Source organism: Mercenaria mercenaria, chromosome 5, assembly GCF_021730395.1.
Source record: "Mercenaria mercenaria strain notata chromosome 5, MADL_Memer_1, whole genome shotgun sequence".
NCBI classification, from domain to species: Eukaryota; Metazoa; Mollusca; class Bivalvia; order Venerida; family Veneridae; genus Mercenaria; species Mercenaria mercenaria.
The window spans coordinates 17365105-17377304 of NC_069365.1; the positions used below are offsets into that span (position 1 = coordinate 17365105).

At 35.5% G+C, this 12200-nt stretch overlaps 1 protein-coding gene across 1 annotated transcript; it reads right to left on the reverse strand.

Annotated features, from left to right (window-relative positions):
- Positions 1-4557: 4557 nt before the first annotated feature.
- LOC123558147 (uncharacterized) lies at positions 4558-5400 on the reverse strand. The gene has a single exon (XM_045350025.2). The coding sequence runs from the start codon at positions 5398-5400 to the stop codon at positions 4558-4560; it is 843 nt and encodes a 280-aa protein (XP_045205960.2).
- Between the last annotated feature and the right edge of the window lie 6800 nt (positions 5401-12200).

Consider the following 12200-nt stretch of genomic DNA (forward strand, 5'->3'; position numbering starts at 1 on the left):
AATATCAGTAAAACCATACTACTTTAACCAACAAATACCTTTGCAACAAATAGTGAAAACAAACTGTTTAACTGATCTCATTTCAAGAACAATGGTCATAACTTTTAAAGAAAGAACAAAATCTTACACTCCTGACTTAATAATAAGTCTACTATTACGACTATATTCTCTAAGTTTCCGTTGCTTAATGTAACAAGTTTCTGTCAGTTATAACTCTAAATATAAAAATCATTAACTTGTAAGCTATATTTCATGGCAAACTTTTTAACTGAGGCTAAAACCATCAATTTGCTTATATCATCCAATATGAATGTTTTAAATTTGTTACTTTTTGTAATAAAATATGAGCAAAACCATAGTATTTTACACAACAAATACCTTTGCAACAAATAATGAAAACAAACTGTTTCACTGATCTCATTTCAAGAACAATGGTCATAACTTTAAAGAAATAACAAAATCTTACACTCCTGACTTAAGAACAAGTCCAAAGAATTCTGACATACTAATGTTTCTAATTTATATGTAAAAACAGCATCTTTTACCAAAATTCTAAATTGCAAATCTTACACTTTGAGTCATTTCTATATTTTTGTAAAGTAAGTCACCTTTTAGATAGAACAGCAATATATTTTCAGTGTTAAAAATAGCTGCAAGATATCTGCCGCAATAACAAAGTTTAAAATACTCGAGATGATTTTCAAGTTAAAGTGTCACAGTATACAACAAACAAACTGAACACTGAACGCGAAACATAAAACTGTCCAAAGTGTATCACTCCATAGTTTGTTCAGTCAGTTTGCACTGAGAACAACTGGCATCGAGATGAGCTCCTCGATTCATCCAATTCAGGACATGGCAGGCGTTTTATGATACTAAAATGTGGTTCTTGCGACATGTCAGGCTGTAATGGCCACTTGTACATATCTTTGTTCTTGACGTGAACTTTCTGCATATACTGAAGTGTATACTCTGGACCAGGAAGAACACGTTTAATCTGAAATATGTGAAAGCATTATTTTATTAATGTTGATACAATCATGTATAAAGAATCATATAATATGTTACATCATCGTTTTGTAAACACTAGAATGCTACAGGGAGCATTAATAATTATGCTGTTGATTTTACTGTTTTGGGATACTCCTTATGTACACTGTTCATTTGCTTGAGTGATAAAAGGACAAGTTTGAGGTTAGTGCACCTTAAGCTGGTTTTAACCCATAATTTATGCCTTTGTCTTGGGTGTTTCCTTTTTTATTTTTAATGTACATTGTAATTGATAAAATTCATGTTTTAGTGCTTTTTCCTGCTGAATTGTATGTTATAATTTAACACAGACAATGAAACAGCAATGACAACAAAACAAGTAAAACAAACACAACAAAACTGGCCAACTTCAACTGTTACTATGTACCTCGGCTACATAATCTTTGTACAAACAATGCCTTCTGCCACCAGACTTTAGTCTTACAAGTACAAATTCACCCTCACTGTATGGAATCCTTAATTAGAATCGGAAACATATAAATTTACCCTAATAGTTGAAAGAACACTGACAAAACATTTGGCATAATATGGACCATAGGAAAAAACTTAATTTCTGTTTGTAGCTGACTGCATCAATACGTTTACATTTATAAACGTTGAATGCACACAGTATGGTCCTATTGGGGTTAGTTTCTTTTGAAACTTTATTTGTTGGTAATTAACTTGAAGTTAAAAGCTGGCTTATCAGTAAATAAAGTGATGTACCTTGTGATTGGTTCAAGGCTGACATAATGCTTTATCTCTGGAATATATCCTAGGACTATATCTGGGGGCGGAGGACTGTGGACCAATTCTCACATCATCTGCTTCAGCTTGTACAATCAGTATCGAACGATTCAGCATTCTAGCAGTAGATTCTAAAATGGGATGGTCAATGTATGTTCCATCTTTTTTCATGCCCTCAAGGTAAACATCTAGGTCTGTTGTGAGAAACTGCTCCAAAGACAGTTTATCGCACTGAAATGTATTAACTTTGGATTATATATCTTTGTACGTAGAAATATTTTGTTTGTTTAGTTTGGGTTTAACACCGCTTTTAACAATATTTCAGTCATATCACGGCAGTCAGTTGTTGCACCTTCCTGGGCAGGCCTAGACCATGTAAGCTGTTTACCAGTACTGGGTGCTAAAATGCGCAAGTAAAAGTAACTGACAATTTGCTTTACAGAAAAATGATTTTGGCTAATCTCACGCATTACAACGCAACTCATGGGATCAAAACCACCCTCCTACTGGAATCTAGAGTTAGACAGATTCCACTTATTCAAGCCCATTTAGTCGCTTTTTACGACATACCAAAGATGTCTGGACACACAGGGCTGCACAGTGGCTGCAGTTATGTTCCCTTTGCCATTAAAGGGAGCCCCTGAGCCAAAAGTGGCGTACGCAGAAATATGGTGATTATAATAATAACTGTGTTGATAATGATGCTGTTATTAGTGTTCACTATTATTTTTTATTATTATTACTATTATTATTGTTTAAATACCTGCTTGCATTTAAACAGAAATATTAGCGGGTATTACTAAACAATAACTGTACATTTATAGAACTCAGACATAATGCTTATACCTGTGGAAGATTTTCTACATACAGCATAGCCTTTGCTCTGATTTCAGCATGTGTCATTTCTGGACCATCACTGGTATGTTGGAGTTGGTCACTCAAAGACCAGAAGCCACAATTTCCATCAAACGGAATGTCACCTCTGATAGACCACCCTTTCAGCACAATTTTGTCTTTGAATGACTTCATATGAGTAGCTATTTTACGTTTGTGATCCTGAAATGATTGTACACTCTGGCTTGTTGTACAATCAGCATTATTACTGAGATCTGTATCTTGCGGTTCATTAGTAGCTGCTATGAGTTAAGATTTAATAACTTGAATTTTCATTGATAGTAAAACCATGTTACACTACTCTCTACACATAAATTACATGTACCAAATGTTAGGGAGTAATGGGCATTGAGACTTGCTTCACAAACTTATGTAAAGTACTTTACACAGCAAAATTATTTTAAAAATTTGAAAAAGGATACACCGAGCATGAGAAGCTGTCTTTCCTGTAGTCAAGTGAACAACGTGTTCAGCATTTTGGAACTGTCTGTAGAAGCATGGTCCCTCTTGTGCACCAGTGCAGACAACACAAGTACAACTTCATTCATTGCAAAGCAACAGATCTGATCCAGGTTTCAAAAGCTTCACCATATAAAAACTTTGAGTGCCTTTAATGGGTTTAGCTTCAACTTTCTCTGGAGCTATTTGTTTAATTTTACTTTTTGGCATATATATAATATGCTGGGTAATATTTGTGTTTCTGTTTCTTGCTAGAGCCAAATAGGCCTGGTAGGCATTGTTGATAACAGCACCCCCGAGTATAAGATTTTGTAATCGTTTCTTGACGGCCGCCCCAAGTCCATCGCTTGGCCCCTTGCCATGCCCACTCTCTGTATAATGATACACCACCTGGACGTCATACTTTTCACCAATACGTAAATATTGAAAAGCCTCCTTGGACTTCTGAACAGCACAATTATCTGTAAACCTATGCAGGACCTTGATTTTGCATGGGCCAGGATTCTTCATGAGGTGGATAAACAGCTGATCTGTGAAGGCATAGACAGCCTTAGCATTATGTGCTAATTCATCTGAGAGAATAATAAGTGATTCCTTTATAATCACAGGATTCTCCACTGTACTATTTTGGCCATGCCTGACTACAAAAATTGGGTGAAGAGTCACCTGTTTCTGGGCCCAATGAGCCGACTCGATCTCATCCTGGGCTTGCAGTGTGATATTCTCACTAAAATCCATTACTACCATGACATGATCCATGGGTATCGATCTTGTTAGCTTGGCTTCCATGCAATGCTGATAATCTGCACGGAATATATGTGCAAAGAATGCCTTCATATCCTCGGCGACATCTTCCACAAGATCTTTGAAGATGACATGCTTCTGAACTTGAATCCACCTTTTTGTCGTTTTCTTCTCTCCAGTGTCAGAAATATATCTTTCTTGACTAGCTTCCCATTGATAGAACTTTACTGTTTCAGTGCCATCTGAGGCAAGAATGGCAGACTCATAATAGCTTTTGATATTTGCTGGTCCGCATTCAAGGCATTTTCTCTGTATACACTCTTTCCTAGGAAATGTCTCAAACTCACAGAGCGTAATTTTTGATAATTCTCTTGCTGATGTTTTCAGATGGCCCATGCCAAAATTACCAACTGCTTTGTTCAGAGCTTCTACTTTCTGCTCAATATTAAAATCCTTGGTACAAATGCAGACACGGCGACATTTCTCATCCAATTGCTTGTAATACTTGGGAATTTGCTTACAAAAGGTAGTGAACCCTCTTGAGTAGTCAGGATGCTTCTTCTTGAAACGTTTATACAGTTCAAGTTTAGAACACAACAGGTGTCTCTTTGCAACTATCTGACCATCAATGTTTAGAGTGTTCTTTTTGTTTGGCATGATACGTGAATTTTTTTCAAGGAACAATTAAATTTCTGGTTTCCATTTTTGAGCATATTCTTCTGGTTTAGGGAGGTTATGATTCTGAAGACGTTTAAGCTTCCTTGTCTTGTACCTATTTAGGTTATACTTCTCAGTGCTGAGAGGAGATTTGGCAGCAAATGCCAGTTTCCTTTTCACATCTTGGATATCTTTTGTGGGGCGCCCAACTTTGTTTAGCCTGAGTACATCATGCTGATCTTGATTTATAGTACGGTTAAAAGCTTCGAGCTTTGACTTCCGTCTCGGTGTGGCAGTGTTCAAGACATGATTTAATGCTTTTGCCCAGTAATTAGTACTCTCAGGCAATGGTGATTTTATTCTTTGTGCACGTTTTCTAATGCGAGACTGTGATTTCTCTTCTTCCCTTTTCTCTTTGTTAGTACTTGATTTGGTTTTTGGATACATGTATTTCTTACTTGGGTTATTCACTGGTGTAACAGATTTCCTTTTCCTGTTTTGATTTTGTTCTTTTGTATTATTTGGAGATTTTTCTTTCTCTGCCAATTTCTTATTTCGAGCCCGGCTTTCTTTTTTCCATTTTCTCTGCATTTCTTTTACATGGTCATCATATGAAGGGTTTACTTTTCTTAATTCCTTCGTTTTTTTCTTGTAGGCAAGGTTCTGTTCCTTTTTCTGTTTTTTATACTTTTCATTTGTCTCTCTCCTGGTGGGATCAGACTTTAATTTTTCTCTGAATTTTTTTACATATTCACGATTCTTGATTTTCTTGTCCAGTGCATCATCATTTTTAGACAGTTTAAGGTAGAAAGATTTTGTTTTTCTAAGGTATCTTCTAATTGCTGGCAAATCTACTATTAGTTTTGACATTTTAGTTCCTGTCTTACTTTTTTTATTTATCTGAATATTGTTTATTGATCTGAAATTACAGGTAATGCAGGACATTACAAATATGTAAATTATTTACTATACATATATAAATATAGTACCATTACCATTTACATAATGGTACATTGTTGTGTTTTGTATTTTATTTCTCATGTGAATAGTAAATTGTTTATTTTATAATCAAAATATATTGAAATGCTCAGTCGAAAATGTGGAACATACACTTTAAATTCAAACATTTCATATATGTCAGGAGTGTAAGATTTAAACAAAGCCCTAATATAGGTCTTTATATTAAAAATCCTAAAAAGGCATGACTTCTAATGGTTTACATATTCAACATGGACAAATATAGTGTTATCTTAAGCCATATAATGTTCTGTACTTACACAATGGTTTGATTTTTATAGCTTATGAACACAATTAATTTCATTTTGACATTAATACAAGCTTTTTAACATTTTAAAAACTTTGTAACTTGTCTGAATCAGTTTTAGTATAATATTTAGAAACATAAATTCTACTTACATTCATTTCATGCAGCCACTATACATGACAGTACCAAGCTTTCATAATGACATAATTTTTACCCTCCTGACATATTTTTATACTTGACACCTGTCAATCAAAAGTGTCATCAGTGAACTTACATGACCTTGCATGTGAAGCAGTCCACTCAATTTCTTACAAAATGTACACAGAAGTTGGTTCTTACAGTGTTTTTTTAAAATTAGGGATGTAAAATCACAAATCTTACACTCCTGACCATTTAGTAGTCCTGTTTTTGATAAGGTCCCCACACTCACACATATAAACATATAGGGTTCAGTAAAAGGCAGTTTGCTTAAATACTCTTCTGAAAATGTTTATGTACAAATAAAATGCTATAAAACTAACAGTGCCATTAACTGTATTGTTTTCTTTAATGACAAAGCCCTTTTTTGTATTTTTTTTTTTCAATCAAGGGGTGCATATCTTCTTGGGCGCACAAAATGTCTTTAGTCACTCACAATATGCATGTATGTTCAACCAAAATTTAGTCAAGTGTCTGTATTTTTATATAAGGTAGACATTTAAAGGGTTCCTCTCCATTTTTTTCTTCAATATTGCTATGAAGCAAGATGTGCTTCAGAAATGTCACGCTAAAATCTTACACTCCTGACAATTTTTGGCCTAAAAGTCTCAATTAAAGTCTGAAATGGAGATTAACATGCATTAGCATTAACATTAGTCAACTAAATGATTGGAAAATTTGAAAATCGAAACGGTATGAAAACAACTCCTAATTTAAATTCCTTACCCCACCAACTTTCGTATGCAAATCATTTGCCAAATGCTGATCATTTGGACAGGAAAAACAGAAAAGAGATAAGTGACATGCATCAATAAGTATTTACCCTTACCAAAATAATGTAGATTGATGTTATCAAATAAATTAGTAAGCTTTTCTTCATCCAGTTTTCAATGAAATAAATCGATTTTTTTAGCATGTAATTTGGTAAACATTTGAAGAAAATGGCGTAACTGCATAAAGGGGAAAGAACTTTAATGCAACTAAATATAAGTGTTGTGATTTATTATAGACGATGTGTGCGTAGTATGTATTTTTTTTGATTAAAATCCATTTGAGAACAATCTAGAACTGGAATTATAAGCATTTATACACTTTTACGTCCGTAAAAAGTAGCGCACCAAAAAATTTTGGATTGATTTTTTTCACAGGCACGGGTCCAGTGTACATTTTTTGTTTAATATATTTTTTTCACACAAATATACTTTATATATGTTAGTCAAATGAAAAAAAAATCGATAACAAAAAATCCGGTCATATTGTATTTACATTGAAAAGGTGAACTATGCGAGCGTAACGCTATGGGAAGCTACTCGGCAAACTTGTGGAACATTTCAAAATCGGAGTTTATACACTTGCAGCCACTACCTGCATGATCGCACCTTAGAAACATTTAAAGCCTTCCATAAATGCTAAACTGACCACATAAATTGCTTTGAAAAACACAGTACAAGTCTCTACGAGCGAAATATTTCAGTTATCCCCGGTGATTTCATTCCGGATAACGGACGTGTTCCTGGTTTTTATCACTTCGTTCAGCAGCTGAAATCGCCGGGGATATTTGAAATATTTCGCTCCTAGAGACTTGTTTTATGTATTTCAAAGTAATTTATGGGGTCAGTTTAGTATTTATGGATGGCTTAAAATGTGTCGAAGGTGCAATCATGCAGGTAGCGACTGCAAGTGTATAAACTCCGATTTTGAAATGTTCCACAAGTTTGCCGAGTAGCTTCCCATAGCGTTACGGTCGCATAGTTCACCTTTTCAATGTATATGACACTATGACCGGATTTTTTGCCATCGACTTCTTTTTTCATTTGACTAACATATATAAAGTATATTTGTTTGAAAAAAATTATATTAAACAAAAAGTGTACACTGGACCCGTGCCTGCGATTTTTTTTTCAATGGGGCGATCGCAAGCCAAAAACAAAAAAAAAATATTTTTTTTGTGTTTCTGAAAATATACGAGCGGAAAATCCGATGAACAACTTTTTAATTTGGTGAGGCCTTACTGTATATGTGTCATACGATGAAAACAATATTGCACGCAGACATAAAATTAGCCTTTTTCTATATTCGAATTCTTTCTTGTTTATGTGCGACTGAAAATTAAAGAAAAGTAAAGAAATCGGGTGAAAACATATCAGCTGAATGACTTCAGTACAATGTAATACAAAACTGCCGTACAAATAGCCACCTGCGGTTTATTTCACTATTCATACGGGACCCTACGATTAGCCACTTCCTTTAGCGTAGTCACGGACGTATCCGAATGATGGCGGTTGTATCACTGAAACCGAAAGTAACATTTTTTTTTATCCGTCTCCATCGGTGGAATCTATCAATTTACAAGTAAATTTATCCAGCCAATGTCATCGTGAACGGATGTTTTATGCGTTGCTGTAGAAAAATGACCTTCCTATTACATGTATTTTCGCTACGTAATCTTATTTGGCCAGTATTATAACTTTAAAACAGAACTAATTTCCGAATTCATTAATTTCAAATCTATCTTGATCTCGCAATCAAGATCGGCAAAGGGAGGAAGTAATATGTTGAAACGCACATTTATGTTGTGTTTAATGAAAATTCTCTTCAGATGTTCACTCTTTCCTTTCATGTATGGAAGGATGACGATTCCCTTTGAAACTTTACTATCCAATGTTCTCCTTCTGCTTTGGTCTTTCTTCTTCAAATTTGTTAATTGCCCATCTTGAGTAATTGCACACATTTAGGGCTTTATTCACATGTTTTATTTCAGCCTTTAGATCGCTAGGATCTGAGGTCACCACTTCAGCTCTTTGGTGTTCTTATAACTCCAAGTTTGTGTTCTTCTGGGTGCGCTGAGTTAAAATCCAGATACTGATCAGTATGTGTCGGTTTTCTAAATACTGTTTTTAAATGACCATCACTGAGTCTTATAGTGTCTAGAAAAGCCAAAGTCCCGTTGCCTTCGCGTTCTCTTAGCCGGCACTGAACACGGACGGGGTCCGTTTTCAGTTACCGCACATATGGGACACAGCATTAACATCACTCACACGCTCGGGTGGGTGGTGTTAATCTTAATCCCCAGTCAACGTAAAGAAAATAAGTTGGTGATGATGTTCGTAGTAGATGAGCTCCTAAGATTAGCTTTCAATACATTTTTGTGTGTGAAAAAATATATAAACATTTTAATAATGACTGAAACCACACAGTTGAATTTTCATTCAAATATCCTTATCAATGGTTAATTTCCTGACTACCAGCTCATTTCAAAATTACAAAGCAGTAATAAAGCTTGAAACAAGTGCATAATAATAATTACTTTCAATTTTAAAAGCACAGCTACGTTTTTCGAAATGTTGTAAATTCTTGCCATGATACCAAAATGACTGCTAATGAGAGCATCGAAATGCAGATGTTTATTTGTCCCAGAGATTTTTCCAAATTTATTTATTCATGCTGTGAAGGAGCATTTTAGACGGAAAACGTGCGTTTTTAGCATTTTGTCACGACATCGTATCATAATGGGAAAAGGAAGCGAATCCGGTTTGAATTTACATGTTTATTTTCTTGCTAAACAAGCATTTTTGCAACAGAATAGTAATGATGACCCTTCGCAACGTGTCATTTTCCTCCTTAAGTTTTTGAAATATTTTTTCTAATAACATTTATTATGTAATCAACATATTACCAGCATCATTAATCCACTTCTGGTTAAAAATCAGTTTCGGAGACTTGCGTTTTTCTTACCGTATTCCGACATTCCATTCGTCCGTCCGTCTGCAATTTCATGTTCATCAATAACACTCTCATTCATCAAGGAATTTTAATATTACTTGACGTAAATATTCCCTATAATAAGACGATGTGTTATGCGCAAAACCCAGACCCCTGACTTAAAGGTCAATGTCACACTTTGAGGTCAACTGTCAACAGAACTTTTTTACTGTCCGGTCTGTAACTTAACAATCAATCAAAGGATTTTAAAGTTTTAACATTGCATCACACAAATGTTCCCCATTACAAAACGACAGAACTATAGAACGTGTTTTTATGCGCGGATTGTGAACTTACCAAGACGAGATTTATAAATTTAAAAAAAAGTTGAAATTCTTTTCTTGACTGTTTAATGATTTGTCATATGAGGATATATCAAATCTGAAGAGATTCAGGTAATGAACTTTCGGTCTTCAGAACTTTTTGATATCAGCCCCTTTCATTGTGATGGATACAATGTGATAGGAGTTTTAATAATCCCCCTCCACAAGTGGTGGGGGGTCATAGGGATGGTCTCCGCCTGTCCTTCCGTCCGTCTGTCCGTAACACTTTCGTGTCCTCTCCATATACATTTTGTATCCTAAACCCCTTGAAGGATTTTCATGAAACTCGGGTCAAATGATCATCTCATCAAGACGATATGCAGAACTCATAAGTCAGCCTTGTCTGCTAAAGGTCAAGGTCACAACTCAAGGTCAAATGTTTTAGCCTTCCATTTTGTGTCCGCTCTATATCTCCTAAACCTCTTAAAGGAATTTTATAAAACTTGGTTTAAATGATCACCTCATGAGTAGGTTGAGTCAGCCATGCAAGCTCAAGGTCTAGGTCACTAGGTCTAGGTTTTAGCCTTCCATTTTGTGTCCGCTCTATATCTCCTAAACCTCTTAAAGGAATTTTATAAAACTTGGTTTAAATGATCACCTCATGCAGAACCCATGAGTCAGCCATGCCAGCTCAAGGTCTATGTCACAACTTAGGGTTAAAGGTTTGAGCCTTCCATTTGTGTCTGCTCTGTATCTCCTAAACCCCTTGAAGGATTTTCATTAAAGTTGGACCAAATGATCACCTCATCAAGGCGATGTGCATAACTTATGAGTCAGCCATGCTGAAGGATTCATTTGAAACTTGGGTCAAATGATCACCTATACAAAACAATGTGTAGAACTCATGAGTCAGTCATGCCGGCTCAAGGTCAAGGTCACAGATCAAGGTCAAAGGTTTTAGCCTTCCATTTCGTGTCCGCTCTATATCTCCTAAACCTCTTGAAGGAATTTTATAAAACTTGGGTCAAATGATCACCTCATCAAGACAATTTGCAGAACATTTAAGTCAGCCATGCCGGCTCAAGGTCAATGTCACAACTTAGGGTTAAAGGTTTGAGCCTCTCATTTTGTGTCCACTCTGTATCTCCTAAACCTCTTGAAGGATTTTAATCAAACATGGGTCAAATGATTACCTCGTCAAGAACTCATGAGTCAGCCATGTCAACTCAAGGTAAAGGTCACAACACAAGGTTAAAGGATTGAGCTCTGTATCTCCTAAACTCCTTAAAGAATTTTCATGAAACTTAGGTCAAATGATCACCTCATCAAGACGTTGTGCAGAACTTATGAGTCAGCCATGACAGTTCAAGGTCAAGGTCACAGCTAAAGGTCAAATGTTTACCCTTTCACTAGCCATAAAAGTGACGGGGGATTTAGCTGTCTTTCAGACTGCCTTGTTAACATAGCAAGAGCTCCCGGAAGCTGAATTAGTTTTGACTACCTGACAAGCAGAGGTATACCACTCCTCGCAATCTGTAATTAAATAACATTCACCAAGCCGAAATTGTTTTCCTCATCTCAACAATTTCTTACGTTTGTTTATATCCCATAACGCATTCCTCTTCTTTATAATCTGTTTGAACCATTTAATTTACATGCTCCTACCTATTTCAATGTTTCATGTATATCCATATATAGAGTTCATTAGTATCATCTTCACAGTATATAAACGAACTGAACCCCAACCGGATCTTGCGAGCATATTTCAGAATCCGATTGACGAAAATAGATGGGACTATCTAAATAACTTGTTGCAGTGATGCTGAGGCGGTATGTAAACGATTGGATCATATCAAGAAATACTTTATCTTTCCGGATAAATACATTCTTTACCAGCTTTCGTCCTATAATTGCCGATAAAACGCTGTACTCTTCTCAGCGTGTTCCGTTTATTTCAAACTCGCCGATTACACAAGGAATTCTATGCATAAAATCGTTTATCTATACCAATACTCGTGTTTGAGGTGTTGTTTAAATGTATTTCCTTCACTAAACCGGCGACATATACCTACCAGGACGTGTTCGTTATGTAGAAAATTATGGAAAGTAAAGAAGGCGACTGTCTGAATACTGAACCAGTCTTGCAAATATCAATCTAATGATCTGTACCTCACTTGTGAGTT